The sequence below is a fragment of the Botrytis fragariae genome (assembly GCF_013461495.1).
Source record: "Botrytis fragariae strain BVB16 chromosome Unknown tig00000000, whole genome shotgun sequence".
Classification (NCBI taxonomy): domain Eukaryota; kingdom Fungi; phylum Ascomycota; class Leotiomycetes; order Helotiales; family Sclerotiniaceae; genus Botrytis; species Botrytis fragariae.
The window spans coordinates 469,586-488,550 of record NW_023500986.1 but is presented as its reverse complement, the minus strand read 5'-3'; the positions used below and the strand labels follow the sequence as shown (position 1 = coordinate 488,550).

The 18,965-nt window shown below is 42.8% G+C and overlaps 10 protein-coding genes across 10 annotated transcripts; 7 read left to right on the top strand and 3 right to left on the bottom strand.

The window, feature by feature from the left end:
• Positions 1-168: 168 nt before the first annotated feature.
• On the top strand, positions 169-1,436 carry Bfra_006354 (uncharacterized protein; the record flags this gene model as incomplete). Its single annotated transcript, XM_037336728.1, has 4 exons — positions 169-482; positions 771-815; positions 860-1,312; positions 1,373-1,436. The coding sequence occupies 4 exons, from the start codon at positions 169-171 to the stop codon at positions 1,434-1,436; spliced, it is 876 nt and encodes a 291-aa protein (XP_037198094.1).
• A 549-nt stretch (positions 1,437-1,985) lies between these two features.
• Bfra_006353 (uncharacterized protein) lies at positions 1,986-3,270 on the top strand (the record flags this gene model as incomplete). Its single annotated transcript, XM_037336727.1, has 3 exons — positions 1,986-2,144; positions 2,214-2,492; positions 2,752-3,270. The coding sequence occupies 3 exons, from the start codon at positions 1,986-1,988 to the stop codon at positions 3,268-3,270; spliced, it is 957 nt and encodes a 318-aa protein (XP_037198093.1).
• A 280-nt stretch (positions 3,271-3,550) lies between these two features.
• On the top strand, positions 3,551-4,832 carry Bfra_006352 (uncharacterized protein; the record flags this gene model as incomplete). Its single annotated transcript, XM_037336726.1, has 2 exons — positions 3,551-4,064; positions 4,423-4,832. 2 exons carry the CDS (start codon positions 3,551-3,553, stop codon positions 4,830-4,832), a joined length of 924 nt encoding a protein of 307 aa, XP_037198092.1.
• Positions 4,833-5,138: 306 nt separating this feature from the next.
• Bfra_006351 (uncharacterized protein) lies at positions 5,139-5,756 on the top strand (the record flags this gene model as incomplete). The annotated part of the gene is made up of 2 exons (XM_037336725.1): positions 5,139-5,549; positions 5,604-5,756. The coding sequence occupies 2 exons, from the start codon at positions 5,139-5,141 to the stop codon at positions 5,754-5,756; spliced, it is 564 nt and encodes a 187-aa protein (XP_037198091.1).
• Positions 5,757-6,505: 749 nt separating this feature from the next.
• Bfra_006350 (uncharacterized protein) lies at positions 6,506-6,854 on the top strand (the record flags this gene model as incomplete). Its single annotated transcript, XM_037336724.1, has 2 exons — positions 6,506-6,656; positions 6,733-6,854. 2 exons carry the CDS (start codon positions 6,506-6,508, stop codon positions 6,852-6,854), a joined length of 273 nt encoding a protein of 90 aa, XP_037198090.1.
• A 1,459-nt stretch (positions 6,855-8,313) lies between these two features.
• Positions 8,314-8,820, bottom strand: Bfra_006349 (uncharacterized protein; the record flags this gene model as incomplete). The annotated part of the gene is made up of 1 exon (XM_037336723.1): positions 8,314-8,820. The coding sequence occupies one exon, from the start codon at positions 8,818-8,820 to the stop codon at positions 8,314-8,316; it is 507 nt and encodes a 168-aa protein (XP_037198089.1).
• A 3,602-nt stretch (positions 8,821-12,422) lies between these two features.
• Positions 12,423-12,929, top strand: Bfra_006348 (uncharacterized protein; the record flags this gene model as incomplete). Its single annotated transcript, XM_037336722.1, has 3 exons — positions 12,423-12,541; positions 12,612-12,655; positions 12,706-12,929. The coding sequence occupies 3 exons, from the start codon at positions 12,423-12,425 to the stop codon at positions 12,927-12,929; spliced, it is 387 nt and encodes a 128-aa protein (XP_037198088.1).
• Positions 12,930-15,121: 2,192 nt separating this feature from the next.
• On the bottom strand, positions 15,122-15,660 carry Bfra_006347cb (uncharacterized protein; the record flags this gene model as incomplete). The annotated part of the gene is made up of 2 exons (XM_037336721.1): positions 15,122-15,137; positions 15,197-15,660. 2 exons carry the CDS (start codon positions 15,658-15,660, stop codon positions 15,122-15,124), a joined length of 480 nt encoding a protein of 159 aa, XP_037198087.1.
• A 674-nt stretch (positions 15,661-16,334) lies between these two features.
• Positions 16,335-17,036, bottom strand: Bfra_006347ca (uncharacterized protein; the record flags this gene model as incomplete). The annotated part of the gene is made up of 2 exons (XM_037336720.1): positions 16,335-16,763; positions 16,848-17,036. The coding sequence occupies 2 exons, from the start codon at positions 17,034-17,036 to the stop codon at positions 16,335-16,337; spliced, it is 618 nt and encodes a 205-aa protein (XP_037198086.1).
• A 1,017-nt stretch (positions 17,037-18,053) lies between these two features.
• Bfra_006346 (uncharacterized protein) lies at positions 18,054-18,965 on the top strand (the record flags this gene model as incomplete). Its single annotated transcript, XM_037336719.1, has 1 exon — positions 18,054-18,965. One exon carries the CDS (start codon positions 18,054-18,056, stop codon positions 18,963-18,965), a length of 912 nt encoding a protein of 303 aa, XP_037198085.1.

Here is an 18,965-nt window from a genome sequence, read left to right as displayed (position 1 = left end):
CTTCTGGGGTATGGGAGGAATAATTCTTTTTTTACAAGTTCTTGGAGAATATGATAGAAAGTATTTAATCGTGTGAAATGCCCTTGCGATAGTATAATTCTCAAGTAATTTCGTCCCAATCTGGAGAACCACAAATCAACCACATTCCACCACGCAAAATTAATCATCATGCCACCCCAGCCAATAGAACACAAATTCAAGATTATTATGGCTGCAATGTCACAGTTTTCAAGTAACGAAAAAGATATTTTGCCAGTTCCTAACTACACCATTCTCGCAGAACAACTCGGATTGCCTAGTTATGCTTCTGCGCAAGGAGTATGGAAACGACTCACGGACGAACTCAAAGAGGGAGCGAAGGGAGATCTTAAGATTCGCGATCCGGAAGCAGACAAAAAAAAGAAGATTGCTGTCCAGCAACACAAAGAAGAGTCTCCAGTCAAGAAACGAGCAGCTGAGGAGTCGGACACAATGGCTAACGAGTCTGAATCCTCCCCGACCAAACGATCCAAAGTCAATACCGGCAAACGCGCCGCCAGAAAATGAACCACTAAGGCAGGAAGCGAATCGAAAGAAAATCCCGTCAGGTCGGAGAATGGTTGGGTGAACGATCAAAGCTGGTACCCGGATAATGAGGCTTGAGTCTGCGTATGGCAATAAGCAATGGAAGACTACAGAGAATGGGGGTGTCGGAGAATTGTATCGATGGTCGGATTTTCTTGGAAAAGTAGATGCATGACTAGACGAGTCTAGTTAGTATAAAATGCAAGCATCTGGACCTATACAGACCTACATGGACAACTAAAGAATTATTTGTGAGACTTTTTGATATGTGATATATTGTATATTAATTGTGTAGGATCCTAGATGTTCACTTATTATCTTCAATCTCATTCTCATCTCCACATCCGTCGATACCATACTTCTCCTCCAATTCCACGACAATAACATCCGACCACAAATCCTCAAATCAAATTAGCACAAATCACCTCAATATGTCTGCAAGTCCGAGTGTCGACGACCTCAAGATGCTCATTGCAGTACTGGTACAATGCGCCCCTGAAAACAAACCCCTTCCCACACCTGACCACTTGAGATTGGCAGAAGCCCTTGGCCTTCGCGACCGAATAGTCTCCAAGAATAAATGGTCTACACTCATGAGGAAATTCAGAGATGGAGATTTTGGAGATATGGGGGGTCTTATTGCTTCGAAGGAGCCTAATGAAGCCGCGACAAGGAAACGACCAGTAGTCGAGGTACCTGTTGAGGGGTATATGGACAAGCCCCCGCCTTCTCCTACCAAGAAAGTCAAGTAGGTTCTTAGCATCCGTTTTCATTTCAGAGTGAAGTATGCTAATCTCATCGTACTCAGAGGTGTCCAGAAAGTGGGAAAAGCAAAGGGCAATCAAAAGAAGGCCGTGAAGGATGAGATCTGAGATTATGCGGAGATAGAAGAAGACGGGGCATGCAGGGAAGAATGGGAATACAGTTACTTGGTATGCTGCGAAGAATCCTATGATAATAATGCATTTTGGATAGCATGCATGGAGTTAGTCAATCAATCATAGTTGAACACCTTTTGAAGATCGTTAGACAAACGTCTGGCTTGAGTGTGTAATTCACCAGTAATGATAATCATGAGAAACTGAGAATAACCATAGTAGCACATCAACAGTGAACACTCTAGCACGCACAGGCGCGGAGAGTCATTCGAGAGAGCCTCGATCTATCTGTATGGTACTAGCTCCTTCTAGTATAGTACTATCCGAGCCGCCCTCCTCGCAAGTCTCTAACCTTGTGATTTTCTTATCACCTTTCGGTTCAATATTTCCATGAAATCCCACACAAATCCATCCATGTTCGTACAATTGCCATCAATACTTCCCTTCAACGAACAATTTTGCACGTTCACGCAACTATCTTTTGAACCCAAGACAATTCAACGATACACAACTATTCTCCACTATCCAATTAAATCAACAAAGATGCCACCAAAGTCCGAAAATCCCTTGACCGACAACGAAAAGTTCTTCGCTGCAGTCTTTAGTCAACTACTCTCGGATGTCAGCAAACTTCCCAAGTTGAACAATGCCAAGCTCGCTGAAGATCTAGCTCTTCCAACCCCTGATGCTGCCCGCGTTCGTGTAAGTTCTCTCTCTAACATTCAATTTCACACTTTCAATATGAACAATTGCTAATGTCTGATTTACTAGTGGGCTCGCATTGTAGCAAAGATCAGAGATGGAAATTTCGGAGACTTAAAGATCGGTAGTGCTGGTAACGCCCAGAAGCGAAGCAAGGAAGAGACTGGTATCGAAGATAGAGTTGAGGGATTGAATGACGTCGTTTCTCCTACTAAGAAACAGAAGACTCGTGCCCCTCGCAAGAAGGCTGGTGACGCTGGTGGAAAGGCGGAGAAGGAGATCAAAGAGGAAAAATTCATGAACGAAGGAGAAGGCTCTGGATTTGAAGTCTTTGAAGACTCTGATTTGGTCTAAGCATGATGCAGAGTCTTAAAGGCTGGAGTCTACTAGAGTTTTGGGTTATCATTGAGACAGTTGGGAACTGCATGGATTTTTCAGGAAATAAACATAATCAGCTGACGAATTGATCAATGAAACACCTAAAATTAACCCTCTGATGACTTTCGCTTTGCTATTTGAATGACTGTGAGAATGAATCCATGCAAGATAGTCCCAAGCCTCTATCAACCCACCTCATACGATAATCTATCACATCCATCTACTTAAGATCCATTCCCACATCTACAACACAGCAACAAGTAGCGCTATGACACGCAGCGACAATATCAAGCTTCTTATCGCGGTATTCAAGCAATGGCAATCTGCTCGTATAGATACAATAAAGCTAGGTGAAGATCTCGGTATCAATCCTGGAGCTGCAGGTACGCGTTTGTTTCGACTCAAAGCGAGGCTCCGTACTGGAGATGCGCCAACACACGCTGATAAAGCACTTCTTATCGCCATCATCAGTCAGGAAAGACGTTTGCCTAGGCTCGACTACACGCTACTTGGTGCAGATCTCAAAATCAACCCTGGAGCTGCAGCCATGCGTTGGTGGAGGTATAAGATACGTTTGGAGGAGGATACTAGAGCAGCCGAACAGCAAGAGAGTGAGAGAAGGCATCCACGCAACGACCCAGCGGAAAACTTAATTGCTTCGGAAAAAAGGTCAAGTAGCAAAGAGTCAGGGGTCTTTGGATGGCCGTACAATGAAAAGGGCTGGCCGGACGTGGCTTGGGAGGCTTGAGATCTTTGCAGGTATTTAGAGCCACATAAGACTCTGTGTCGGAATGCGCGAGTAGGGGTCTTTCAGATAGGCAGTCGCATGTATGCATGAAGAATCAACTACAGCTCTGATTCACATTCGGTTATCTATTGAGACTGTGAAATCGCTTGTACTCTTGTGATAAAATGTCCACAACTTTATACACATTTACATCTCCAAACAACTTGCACTATTATCAAAACACAGGACCAACAAATAAACACCACCGTCACCTCACAAAATCTACGAAAGGTGTATAACCATGCCTTCGAAGGCCAAACCCTCTGAAAAGAGTGACGACGAAAAACTTCTCGTTGCCGTTGTCAGTCTTTGGGATTCTCTTCCACCTGTCGACAACCATAAACTAGGCGCACTTCTGGGAATCAAGCCCGGAACTGCTGCCGTGCGCTGGCATCGACTCAAAGCAAAACTATTTAAGGACAGCGAGAACAATAAAGCCGGGGATGATGTGGAAGTTGAACATGAAACGGTGGCACTTGGTAATCCAACTGGAGAGAAAAGATCTGCTGAGAATGCGGACATTGAACAGGCAGTCGCGGTATTCGATAACAGAAAGAGGGGCAAAACCGGAGGGCGGAAGCGTGCAGCCGCGACGAAGGGACCCAATGAGCCACCTGCCCAGCGCAAGAAATTTGATAAGTCGATCGGCATCTCTTTGAATGCGTCTACTTCGAAACTGGGACCTGGCAAAGGCAGGAAGACAAACGAAGACAAGGAACCATTGGAAGGGTTATGTGTATTTAAGCAGGAAAATTGTCAGTCCCAAATTGGTATGCAATGGCTGGAGACTGGGGATGATGGGAACATACTGGATGAGTTGTTGTCAGGAGAAGAGGCTTGAGATTCTGCAGCCACACGTATTTTTTTGGTTTCGTATGCATTTGCACAGGGAGAAACATAATAAGCAATGAAATTATCCTCTTATCTCAGCACCCTTGTAACAGAATCTAGCCATTGCCCTGTGTATCTATATAAATACATGTCTACCTTTATATTAGATCTCCCAAGCAACCACCGCAGTTGTGAAAATCCAACACAAATTGACAGTCGGTCAGTAACGCCTTGTTGGTAACTTCCTCTTTTCCTCACAAGACTAATGTATTTGATCAACAGTCCTGTGTCCAAACAAGAATCCAAGACCCGTCACAATGTCCACCGAATCTGCCGAAGACCAGAGACTTATCGCAGCCGTATTCAAACAAATCAAGTTTGCCGAGATAATTTTAGATTACGAGCAACTAGCAAAGGACCTTAAAATCAAAGCTATGCATCCAGGAAAAGCTGCAGGCAAGCGTTGGATACGATACAAGCAGAGACATGGCCTTGTTGCGGAAAGATCGGCCAAGAACGAGGTCATTGATGAAATGGAGAACTGCATGAATGTTACACCAAAGGCGGGAAACGGCAAAAAGACAGGGAAGGCGGCAAAAGGTACAAACGAAGGGAAGAAGGCTGCATCAAAGAAAAGAAAGATCGTCAAGGATGAGGATGATAATGAGGAGGAGGATGATGACTTCGATTAGGACGTTTTATGCTGAGGAAAATGATAGCTCAGATTATTAACCAATATTGAGGAGATTGATGGGGAGACCAGTGTCCAAGCGGGTGTTTATTGTTTCCAACTGATGACGATATCTGCCTTGAGAATTGAAGTAGGAAAATGGTTCAGCTCAAGAATTTACTTCTTTGATACTATATGAAGTTTTTAGAGTGATAAATACTTAAATACCAGTGATCCGTTCTTATCTGTTGTTAATCAGTCGCTTCGCACCATACATACATACATTGATACAAATTCTCACAACATCATTGTACCTTCAGATTCAGTCATGTCTAGCGACGCAGAAAAGAAATTGTTGGTTTCCATTCTCAGGCAAGCCAATATTGGCCACATCGATTGGGACAGAGTTGCGAAGGATCTCAGCGTTCCCACCAAGTCAGCTGCACAAATGCGATGGCAACGATTCAAAAAGACATTGCCCGACTTCAACCAAGAACAAAACGGCAATGTGAACTCCTCGCCACCAGCAACACCAAGAAAAAGACAATCTCCGACGAAAAGCAAAGCTCTTAAACGCAGCCCCTTGAAGAAGCAAAAGCGCTTGAAAGTTGACAGTGATGACGACGACGAAGAACTAGAATTCGATAACTACGATGAACAGGAGAACACGATTGCCCCCAAGACAGCAGCACGAAGTCTCCCAGGTAGAAAGGCAAAAGCCAAGTCTCCGATCAAGGATGTGAGTATGCTTCGTCTGGATATTTCTTATATGCTTACTGACATCCTCCTTTAGGCAGGTACAAGCGATGAGGAGGATGACATCAAAAATGAGGAATCAGGTGAAAATGAGGGAACTCAAGAAACCGAGTTAACTCACGAGACTGTTGCGAGTGGGGGCACTGCTGTCGATTCCGGATCGGACTTCGATGGAGATGTGGAAGCATGATCAGCTGTAGTCCGAGAAACATACTTTGGAAAAACGAAAGCGCGCTTCGTTCCGTTTGCAATTTCGATTGGGCTTGGATGATGCAGTGGGTTAAATGCGTTTGTTCATGACCCTAGCTTGTTGCCATGGGAGTCGAATTATCTATGGTTATGCGGATAAACCAGTGGCTACCCGTGAAATATGACTTGTCATTTCGAGGATTGATTTTTCCTCTTACATTATCTGTAAATCCATGATAGCTGAACAGCGTAGCTCTTCACACAATCTCCATGGACCATGGAGTTTATGTTCATGTAGGTAAGTGATATGAATGTTGGTGATTTTGCTTCAGCAAATCGCCGTTTCCTAAACAAATGAGTCGAAAGAATTTCTACCTACCATCAAGAAAAGGAAGATTGCGCTTAGTGATGTTGATTTGTCAGGCTACCGTAGGAGAGCAGGATCTTTTCCATTAGTTAACCTACTATCTGAGACAGAAACCCTGGTCAAATCCGGATAAATCCTTAAATAATCACATGATTTGATTCGTATCACAGATCATGTGATTCTTTGACTCAAAATGATTCTTCTACGTTTGGAATCTTTTTGTCCCGGTGCTTTCAGTCTACTACTCTTCTCTGAGAGGGCAGACAATGTGGACTTATCACCCCAGATTGCAATTGTGAGAACCAACACTCTTAATTGGCCGAGTTAACCCTGACCACGATGTCCTCTTTTTCCACGCTGGTTATGAAATTCGCGACATCAACATGCTTGCTGCTATTCTCCATGATGTCAAAGCATACGATCCGAGAGATCACGGCCTCAACCATTTAGCTATACATGGAGATACTTTGTTTCCAGATAGACAACCCTTTACAGGAGAAGTTGGATACTGCGGGTCGAATAGGACTATTGACAGTATGAGCGGTGGAGATGCAGGAAAGATAGCCTTAAGCCACCCCATATCCCAAGTATCCCTCACTGACATCCTCAGCACAAAAATTCGGACGTTGTGGTGTGTTCAAAAAATGTACACTCAAACGCGGGTTTACGGCCCAGGAATATTCGATCGGCCAATCGGATGGAGACTTTGCCCATGCCGCCTCCTTTGAGTAGATTGGGCATATCTTATCTTAACTTCGAGTGGTTCGAAAATGCCACCAGACCTATAGAGCCGGACATTGATAATATGCCATTTTTTAAGGATCCGCGCCGATACCACCATAGTTGGAAGGCAATCGAGGAAGCTCTAGATGTGAGACGTGTCATACCTTTTCGTGTCTTTGCTTGCGTGTTTTCTGAGTTAGCTCCAGCGGGAATAACGGGACACATGAGCTAGCCTACGGGGGAAGAGCTCGGGGTACACCAATTGGTCGAATGTATCGACGGATGGAAAAGGACGAGTAGGAGAGAGCCATCAATTACTGGGTCAACTTGATGCATGAAAATCGGCCATCCAGCAAGAGCAGATTCGATGAATTATGGTTTCGAGAGAGAAATGTTGTGGTAGACCGGGATGACATGACGGCGATTGGCATGTGGTTATTTTCAGGGGAGGCTTCTGGGCGAGTGGACGATCACAATTTCGCTGAAGTGTATCACTCGTATGAGATGCGTGCCAAATCTTCAGTCACCCCTGGGCTTGCATTGTTCGATCTCTTTTCTTCACCCCCATAGGTCTACAACAATTTAGGGATATCTGCTGGGTAAATGAATACTTGTTACTATGTGATCTATGTCCATGCAATATCAAACGCAAGATGAATCACCAGTCCCTAAATTTCTCTTGAATATTACATCCAAAAGATAGCAGATCTCTTTTCGGATATCCGCCAACTTTTGGGCGAGCTACCCACCTATATCTCTCTAAATCAAGTGGTAGACTCAAGAGCTATACATGGCTTAAATAAAGATAGTCTTAGGTCTTTTTCGCCTGAATCGTTGGATGATTTCTTTTTAGCATCAGTCATCATGAGAGTTCCCTTCATGCGACATGCGTGTAGTCTATTATTGTCTAAAGTACACAAGGTGAATTGGCAATCTAGTCTCTCTTTCTATTCTATTCGATGGAATATGTGGTCGTTAATTGGACTTCCTTGCAACACTTTGTTTGCAAATATTTGCTTACAAGAAAGGCGCGGCTTACGAACGGATTCACTGGACAATTTAAGAACTCCAAATACAGTGCTTTAATCGAAGGAGATACAGAATTTGATTCCATTTAATAGAGAATACATACAAAAACTGTAAAACGCCTTACCCATTTCGCCTACACGTCCTAATAATACCATTTAGAATGTTAAACTAACTAATAGGGCATAAAATGTACTTAGACCCTACAATTTCAACTACTTTAATAGATATGATCCGATACAACAATTTAGCCTGATTCTGAGCGACTCAACGAAAACAGATAAGGGCAAATCTCACATCCCACTGCCAGCAACGATTTATCCATCCACGACACCTCTATCTGCTGACACAATCACAAAGACTGCCGTTATCAATTTATGGCCTGTTTTGAGTCGTTACTGCAATTGCCGATGATTGTTCTTACTTGCCAAGACATTGACTGCTAGTAAGCGGCCAGTCCGAATATATCGGCCACCACTTCGCCAGTCGGACTAGACTCCATTTCTGCCAATCCGGGGCCGTTCAGCGATACATCGGAGAGGCGGCGCTGATATATGGCAAAGCCGGCTATCATGAGATAATGTGCTTGATTTCTGACCCAGACATTGAAGTTGTACAATGGAGTGTCACTAGAAACTAAAAGATTGTAAACGAAATCATAGTCTTTCTGAATATCAGTGGCCATCTCTTGCACCAGTACCGGATCGGGATTTCGATTGCGACTGGGATCTGGCTGCGATATATACATGACGATGTTCGTTGTTCCAGATGCCTGAACTTGCGCAAACCAAGCCTGCATAACCTCTGTTCTGCCGGTACTCATATGAGCCATAACCTTCGCAATACCTCCAGTCGTACTGAGAGTACCAACTACAATTATGGCTACACATGTATCAAGACCTCTAGTCCAGATTCTCTGGCCATCTTGAGCAGTTCTGACAGTTTTCATATCTAATTCCACGTCGTCTAATCTTTTGGACAATTGGAATCTCTCTTCTTGATCATGACTTCATATTTTGGCCTCGTTAGTATGGGTACAGGAAAGGGATGTTGATCTTAAATGGTATTAACTCAAGATGACTCTACCGAGGCAGAGCGTGGCTAGTATGGCGGCTAGAAAAAGATATTTGAACTTCATATTGGATGAATTATGACTTGAATGAATACAAGATCGTGTTTGACAGGGCAGCGGAGATTCAATTGATTATACAGATACATATCTTGAGTGATGAGTTGGTAAAAACTTGATTTCAAGGGACCTTTTGCTGTGTGGTAGTGATTGACGGAAAGAATTTGGGGTAAAGAGAGAACTTTATATGATATTTGATGGCTTAAGCTGCCATTGACTTAATTTTTGTTACCACTGCCTACTTCTCACTACAATTTTGTCTCTGGGGGAGTTGGAGATCTCTTCAGTTTTTTTATTGAATCAACGAAGTAAAGCAGCACTAATTCGACTTCCTTTGACTCCTTCCATCCAAGACCGAGCCGCATCTTGCCAACATGACTTACATGTTAGACCAGCTCTTACTCTTGTGTGTTGTTATGTGCCTTTAAAGTCAATAAACTTGACATGTTCAATGGCCGACAGCATCTTTGTATCTATCATCAGGAGTTTGTGAGATATTGAGGCACGGTAAAGGAAGAATTACATATGTTGGATGATATTTCACGAGCTCATGTAGAGTTTGAGAAACATTGACTGAAGAATTTTCAATTGGTTCCATCTTTCGTCAAAAGGTAAATGTTGAGTTTCATTTGCTTAGCCACCGAAAGTGATAATATCAGTGGCTATGCATTGGAGCGTAAGAAAGAAAAAAGCTTCGCGAAGACTTTCTGGAAATCAATGTAAAGCCAAAGTTGGTGTCAGCATCAAACTTGGTGATTCACTAAAAGGAGACCCAAATGTTTGTTTCTTGTTTTGAGAGATCAAGCGAGGCACTTTTTTTTTTCGCACAAAGTGTGAAGAGAAAATAAAACGGTGGTTGAGTCAAATAGCTGCACAACTATTCTCGAATCACAAGTATCTTCATCGTCGAGAAATACATGAGTATTCCTGGAATCAATGCTTTGCTGCTCTTTCACATGGTCATCATCATCAACTCCAGATTCGAACTCATACTATACTGTTCGTTCAGACAGAACATCCATAGCTTATTCACAGTCTAGTATGCAGAGTCATTAAGTTCCTATCATTGTACGAGAGCTAACATCTTCAGATTCCACGGAATATCACCAATCCGAGATTTCATCTGCTTCCACTCTAAGCACTTTTGAATATGGCAGTGATACAAGCTGCAGTACTATTCAATCAAAACGCAGTGCTAGTCAAAGATTGTGTATACAGGCCCACCGTGGGAGCAGAATCATTCGCAAGAATTGGCTTTGCATCTCTGTTTTTCTCTTTGTTGTTAGCACTTTGCCCGTTCTGTAAGTCTCACAACACCTATCCAGATGCCTGGTACTTCAAATTCAAGAACTAAGTATAAGTGTTGTAGAATTTGGTTATTCTTGGGTCTCACACTGGCGAGACGCACAACTCCCAGATTTCTTTCCAGAAAGAGCTAGCACTATAATTAATGATTGGACTGCACCTAAAGATTCGATGAATTTGCTATCGCCGTGGAATCCAAATTTTACCTAGGGAATTATCCCAATTCCCTGTCATTCACACAATCTCTATATGCATGTCGTCCCTCTGTTTGAAGCTCTTGCAACTGGCTGTACCGGTGTCGAAGCCGACATCCATTTTCCCACCCAAGCCGAAAGTCAAAATCTGCTAGTAGGGCATAAAACAAAGTCACTCACTCAAGACAGGACTCTCCAGAGGCTATATATCGGTCCTCTTGTCGAGATTCTTGAGAACATCAACGAGCGGTTTGCTATTTCGGATGACACGGCGAAGGACTGAAATGGCATTTTTCAATCCACTCCAAGTACTACATTGACTTTACTCCTAGACTTCAAGTCCAATGGTATTGACCTCTGGCCTTATGTGATTCAGCAACTCGAGGGTCTTCGCATGAAAGGTTGGCTCACGTACTGGGACAGTTCATCTGGTATAAACTGGGCACCAATCATCATCGTGGCGAGCGGTAATGCCCCTTTCGATGCTCTCAAAGCCAATACCACCTATCGCGATATTTTTTTATGATGCTCTCCTGACCGATATCTCAAATCTTATATACAATCTCACGAACTGCTACTATGCTAGTTCCTCGATCACCAAAGCCCTAGGAACTTAGTGGTCCTGGAAATTTAGTTCAGTACAGTTGCATAGAATCAATACTCAGATTAGTGCTGCAAATGAGAAAGGCTTGAAGGCAAGATATTGGAATACACCAGCTTGGCATGTAAATTTTTCGGATTACATGACAAGGGTTCTAGTTGAGCATGGAATAGGATTGTTGAGCGTGGATTCCTTCGGATCTGTATTATATTTTCCTTTGTTGACTAGATTTGCACAAAATCGCCTTGTATGGTGAAGAATGCAAACGTTCCCATGATATATACCTTATCAATTCATACTCATTCAATAATTAGAACAGCGACAGAGAAACTTATTATTCAAAGTTATTGTGCTAGTAGAAAAAAGTCTGGGTGATTACTTCCAACTTTCTTAGGTGGGCATATATAACAGATAGATCTCCATACAAATCGGCATATGATGATCGCTCTTCTTAACTACCACCTTCATTTAAACACAAACTCTTGTTTTTCTTCAGCCTTGTAGCTCCCACAATATCGAACTCCTGTCCCTCATATCCACAGAAGCCACTCTATCATAAAATTCTTGAATAATTTTGCGTGATGTATTTTTAAACCACTTACTCTCCTTTGCTAACATTTTGAATTTTGTCTAAATGAATGCTGGGACGTCTTCCATCAGGCTAAAATCGTTTCAACCGTGGGACCAGAAGAAACTGATTGTGATGGCAATAGTATCACATGAGTGATCGTCGGACGTAGGAATACGGAAGTCATACGATTTCTAAGCACAGTGTTGGTAGCAAGTTTATTGGCGAGAGGGGTTCCTTCACGTTTCTGTGCTCCAGATCCACTAATTTCAAAATGAGACACTATCGCGACGAAGACTTTGATTGCCAGATTTGAGATATATCTCCCAATAGAACATCATAAATGACATCTACTCCATGTAATGGTGGCTAGGCTTTCGAGGGATTTTGTAGCATGTTTCCCTTAGTTGCAAGTAGCGCCAACATTGTCTCTGTCTGTAACTTCGACTTGCTAATTTGATTGTGCTGCTTTATGATAGAAAAAGACACAGTCAGTAACTTGAGTAATTTGCTCATTTATGCTTGGAAATCAAAATTTGGAGGACTCCGTCTAAGAAGTAAACTGATGCTTGGAGTCCTCATACCGACGAAGCATATAAAGAGAGCGAAAGCGCGATAACTCAACGATATCCATTCATCATCATTTGCTGCTTCTATAAAACAATACCTAACGCTAATATCTCGACTAAATCTCTTGGTACCCTTGAAAACCCATCTCACACATAATAAAATGCATTAGTCCATTCTCTTTACAATGCTTTCCTCCATCGCCTTCAGCCAGGCTTCTGCTATCCCAACCATTAACGGAAGTTCTGCCGATATTGCAGCCCGCAACGCAAATCACGTAAGTTTATACACTACTAGTGCCTGCGCGTAAGTCCCTCTCGTTGACGTCAAGGAAGACAACTTCTCTTTTCCAGTCTCTCCTAATACGTTTATCTAGAAACGAGGACAAATACTACGAATGGCTCAGCACCGCAACATGCAGTTGCATTGCAGTCGATCTGAGAGCTCTTAGTCTTTATGCTGATACTGAGCCGCTCCACATACTATTGCGTTCAGCGATGGAAATTTCCAAAAGATACTTAGCGTCATTAACAAGGAAAGATGTGTCGGGACCGATACCTTGTTCGATGATGGAGACATCGGAAGCGTAATGTTCTGGTTACCAGCTGTTTGTGATGTTTTCGAGGCTGTGAAAGATATACTTGGTGATGTGACGACAGTTCTTACTGCTGCGGAATCTTTCGCTGAGGTCTAGGAGTTTAAGATATGGCTTAGGAATTGTCCCTGGAAGATTTGGTTGCGCCATCCATTTTTCTTTTTAGGGAAGCATGATTGACGTTGACTGTACTGTTTGGTGGCTTTTGAAGACATTGATTTACGCATGAAATTTGATTCATAACTTTACTTCACATCTTTTATTGCGAATCATGGGGTTTTCACCAAATGCTTCGCTGAGACGTTGTGTTGCTGTCATTGAATGGTCGCGGTGAAGAATAGGGGCCGATTAGCAAACTCGTTAGCCAATAGTAATCCCGGAATGTGTGCTCCTCAACAGGTACTTGTAAAATTTCGAGCGTGAAAATCTCGTTGCATATCGTGTGATGATACTTTGACCTTCTATTGGTACATCGCTACAGAGAGAGGGGAGAATGCCACTGACAGAACTAGCAAATTTTGAGCCACAACCTTGCAATGAGCATCGGCAAAATGCGGAAAATGGCGTAAGCCCTCGGTGAAGGGATCTAGAGAAAAGGACTGTTTCCTTCCCCAGGGATAATGCAAATCGCTTTCACAAGGAATCAGAGCGAGAGCGCAAACAAAAGTACCCGTATCACGTAGCATTGGCTGAGCTAAGCTAGAGATAAATCTCCTATCATATACCCTTCAAGTAATTGTGTTCCAAGTAAACTTTGCTAAAGCCGCACGACATGCAAAAAAGAGAGATTACTGTAGGAAGGGATACACTCAATCAGAATGTGAGCCAACCATATTTGCATTTAAAGTAACCTATTACATTTTGTCTACCTGAATTCTTTCCTCGCTAAAGGAGGATCTACACATGGCCTTCTGTGACAACTCAAAGCCGAACAACTCAAGGAAGAACGCAGTAAATTCCTTTTCATGGCACATCAGAGACTCCGATCAGGACCGTTTGATATTGTGAAAGCATAAGATAAGTGATGACTACAATTATCTGTAGGCAGAATGGTCAATAATTTAGACTTTTTCCAAGGGAGGGTCGAATTCCAATATCTCAGTGAAGTATTAAAATATTTTGTAGTATTGAACTTGATTTTATTTGTGGACTTTTTGCCACGGCTACTAGATACAGCAAGCAACTACATCTATAGTGACGGGTCTTGAAATGGCCGAATGAAATTTCGAGTTGAAGTTATGGTACATCACCCCAAATGACGTGCATCTTCACTCTTTTGTCTGTAGAAAACCTACATGACATCTACCTTTAGTTTCTTTTTTGCAAGTTAAATATAGAATTGAAAGATGTGTGGTCTCGGTTATAAGATCTAGCGAGTATGCTAGAATTGTGGTGTGAGATTTCCATAACGTTGGACGAAACAGCCTTCAGTATGGAGTCCCAATTGTATGTGCGAGTATCTTGGTAAGATTATATGTTTTCAGTCTACTTTATAGGTCTTCTTCTTTGAATGCAGAGTTCTTTGCCTAGAGAAATCAGAAATCCTGGCTTAGATACAATTTTAAATTTGATCTTATCCATTATTCACACACCCATGCAGCATACATTTGCACAAAAATCTAGCAATTTGACGACGTCGATGCTAGAATTCGCAAGTCCGATCTTGTTATCTGTATCTCATAAGTTACTTACAGCAAGGATTGCTCCAATCGAATTGACCGGGCATCCTATCTCTCTTGTAATCAATTCTCCGGTCGATTCACTCCGGACCTTCCCCTGAAGTCGCGAAGGAATAGCACCAACGACGTCACACAATCATAGAATCCTAAAAACTACATCATCACACATGGTCACTTCATATAAATTCAAGCAAGTTTGGAAAAGTCATTCAGGCATTAAAATTCCCACTTTAGATAATGGGTATATAATACGTGTGGAACATGTCAAAACCCGATCCCAATCTCCCATTCTCCCATTCTCCATGCACTTAAAAACTCCTTCGAAACATCAGAATCCGGTCCTAACCTCCCATGTCCCACTCCGAAGAATCCAAAGATCCTATTCCCAGCAACGAAAATATCGAAAAGCCAATTAGTTCCTACGAAGAACTTGTTAGCAGCAATTTCTAACCAGTTTCGTCCCCATGAACGGCTTTCCAGAAGATGAAAAGATAAAATATTCGAAGATAACGAAAGGTCGAATCATACAGTAAGCTGCGACTACATCAAGCTGCAATGGGGACGGACGACATTATTAACCGTTTCTGCAACAAATACTCATGTAAGAGATGTTTATCCACCAGTATCCCTTATACCAACGTCAGAACAGGAGGGGTTGAGGAAATAATAAAGGTGGTGTGAACTTACAATAGTGCCAATTCAAGATCACCATGGATCTTCGCTTTCAACGTAATCTCTACCTCGAGATTCAGATCCAACCGTAATCTAAGTGTGTCTTCCTTGTCGTCTCCCTTCTTTTCACCACCACCACCACCCAAGACACCGCCAGCGACGTTACCAAGTGTATTTCCAACTTGGCCGGCAGCCCCTCCGACGGTATCACCAACTTGGTTCAAAGGAACCATATCACTGACACCGCCGAGTGGTCCGCCTCCGCCTCCGCCTCCACCACCTTGTTGCTTTTGCTTTTGCTTTGCCGGTCGACGTGGGGGTGGTGCCTCTTCTTCTGATTCTTCGGAAGTATAATCATCGGAATCGGTTTCTGATTCGGATTCGGATTCAGGCTCTGGTTGTCTCTTTTTGGGGGGAGCCTTCTTTCCTTTTGTGGCAGTCTTGGTGGCAGCAGCCTTGGGCTTGGCTTGACTAGCCATTGTCGAAGTAGAGCTCTGCGAGAGAGACCTCCGTATAAAAGGGTGTTGAAAATTAAAAAAACGGGGTCTGAATTATCCTTAAGGGATATGAAGAAAATGGAAAAATGTGTGTTTGAATGAGGAGAATGAGGATATGATTGACTCGAACCTGTGTTCTTTAAAAGAAAGACTGAGTGGATTTCTCGAGAATCGAACCTGCTTGCGCCGATTCCACGTCATCATCCCATTTGATGCAGACCCCCTTGCCGGCCAAAGCCGTTTTCTTGTTTTTCGGGGCAATAGCTTGTAGCTAATTTCTCCAGGTCCTTCTTTGGCAAGTTTTCACCAACCATGCAGTGTCAAAGTTGGCAAATTGCGAAACAGCTGTTCTGTGGCTGGGAAGAATATATTGATCCTAGTGGGTCAGATACAAGCATTTACAGGCATCACCTCGCGCGATTTTTCCCCATGTTCAATTGAAAGAGGCAGAATTTCGTCATATTGCATGTAAATTGATTATTTTGAATTCTTGTACAGGATTAATCCTTCAAGAGCTCGAATCTGTCAAGTCTCATGCGTGTTTGTAACACGAGTATTTTGGTCTAGGCTGGACATTGCAGTGTGAATGGGAAGACTTCGGATGGGTATCATGAGATTTTCATTTTGTGTTATGTTATTTTCCAGTGGTGAAATTATTAACCACCCTCCTTTTTCCTGTCGGCTGGTACTAGCTGACTATTCCATCCACACATCATCCGCCGGAGCAAACAAACTTCCTGAATTTTCTTTCCCGTGGGAAGACCAGAGAAATCCCCATTTCTATCAAAATATATTTGCCATACTCCAGGCTCAACTTCTACTGCAACAAATCCTTCATCTTCCTCCAGTGTCAAATTTACTTCATCCTCTGACCATTCCCATGGGTGTGCTAAGTTGTCCACCGTATCTGCTCGCCCACCATATCGTACCTCTAAAGTATTTGAGTCGACATATATCCAATTCAGCATCGGAGGATTATCTTGAATCGTCGATACCAAGCCATGTTCTTCGGTGCCTGGATACATGAAATAGTAACCACAAAATCGATGTCCTTCTTTCGGCGCATCTGGGTGGTTTAAATACATCTGCAGATCGTTCAAAATCAGTAATTTTTCTTCAATACTCACCACGGTATTGATGTGAGCACATAGAAACTTGTGGTGACATACCCTGTTATCGCGTAGAACGACTTGTGCTTCTTTTTCATGAGCAGCCTTGCCATCCAGAGCAAAATTCGCCGTCATAAAAAACTTTGCCTTGTGCTTCTGAGCCAAATCCTCCTTCTTCTGAACATCTAATGCTTCAGCCGTACCGATCACTGTCGGTATAGCATTTACTAACATCAAAAATAATGCCATCTCGTGATTCTCATCTGACTTGTTGTCCTCAAGGTTGAACGTTATCGTAAAACTGTATTATCGTAGTATTGCGTGTATGGTATATTTTGTGGAAGTGGGAGTGGATACTGGAACAGTGTATAATTCATTGAATTCAGTGTTTGAAAGGTGCTGTGGGGACGGATCTTGTTGATTTAGTCGTTCACCAGCCACAACTTATCTTTTCATACCCCATGCCAGACGCTGGCTTAGCCCCTCACCATTTCAATTAAAAATGATATCATGCGGATGAAGTCATAAGAACTGAAAGCATTACTTGTGCCAGCTTCGTGAAGGTAGCTATTATGGCAGTTTGAAGAACAAGGTATTAATGGCGGGTGGCTTACTTTTTGTATAGGTTGTACTGCTACTGAGAGGTTATAAGTTTTCATACCTAAAAGACCCTGAAAAGTTTTAGGGAAGAACAGAACACATTGAGTTATTTACCATTGTTCTGTTCGAGTACCATTTAGCCTTGATTTTTGAGAAATATGCGCCTCTAGACTCGGAGATTCGAATTGGTGGACGGATGGACTCGACCTTTTTGGTACAAGTAGCAGCCCTGTAGCTTTATATGACCCACACGCACACGTTGGTTTGCCAAAACCCACATTTTTCACCAAAATCCTTGCGATAAATCATCTAATCCAGGATTTTTGGCCTCCATTATGTCCAAAAACACAACAGCCCCCTGTATCTTACACCTGTTACAAGGATAAAAATGAAGGCAGCGGTTATGTCATAGTTAAGTTGTTTGAAAGCTTGCTCCATAGAATTTGGCATGAATTTCCAAGTTTACATTTTTTTGGCTTTCATATAAGACAAAACTACAACGGTGCTAAGTGAGATTTCTCCCCGTATCTAATTTTGAAAGAATTTCTTGAGTCTATATTTTTGACTCTTAACTATATACCCTTTTCCTCCCGTACACGGGGTTTCCTCATCTTCTAAATCCTTCACTACATCACCTAAGTACATCCCATAAATCCACAAGCCAATATGCCGCCAAAGGAGAGCACACCCATTGGTGGTAAAAAGGGAGCCCCAACTCCCGATGCCACCCCTGACAGAGACAACGAAGAAAACGAGCAAGTAGAGCAAGAAGAGGAAGCTCAAGATGAGGAACAAAACGAGGATGGAGAAGAGGAACAAGATGAGGAAGAACAAGAAGGTACGGAGCAGAAGGCACAGGCATCAGTAGAAGACGACAATGAAGGGGAACAAGCTGGTAGTGATGGAGGGGCAGAAACTGGTGCCGAAGCCACTGCTGACGAGAATGAAGGCGGCGAAGAAGCTCAAGACGAAGAGCCTGAAAAGGAAGTAGAAGAGAGCGAGGATACTGCCGTTCACAACGAACCCGAACCCGAACCTGAACCGGAAAAGAAGAAGAAGAAGCATCGCCGTCGTAAGGTCAAGGAGCCTGAGCCAGAAGAAGAGGAGGAGGAAGAGGAAGCTCCTGCACGCAAGCCCCGTCGTAAGAGGAGAGATCGCCCTCAATTCCTCGAACAAGATAGCGGAAACGATTATAAACAACAAATGCAAATGATGCAACAACAACACGAACAACAAATGCAAATGATGCAAATGCAACAGCAACAACAACAAGGTGGTGGTGCAGCGAAAGAGCAAGGAAAGCAACCTTTGAAGTTGAGACTAGACGTCAACCTCGAAATTGAGATTGAGTTGAAAGCCAAGATTCATGGTGATTTGACATTGGCGTTATTGTACGTTCTATCACATCCCCCCTTACCAATTTCCCCATGTATTTCATATGTCATCTTCAACCCTACTCAGTGTAAATGTCGAGAACAAGTACCTCTCAACACAATTTACGAGCTCGGTCGAGCTGATTATTTTCAACAGGTCTTAAACGCAAATATTATCCATTCTAACATCTATCGTGTTGCTTAG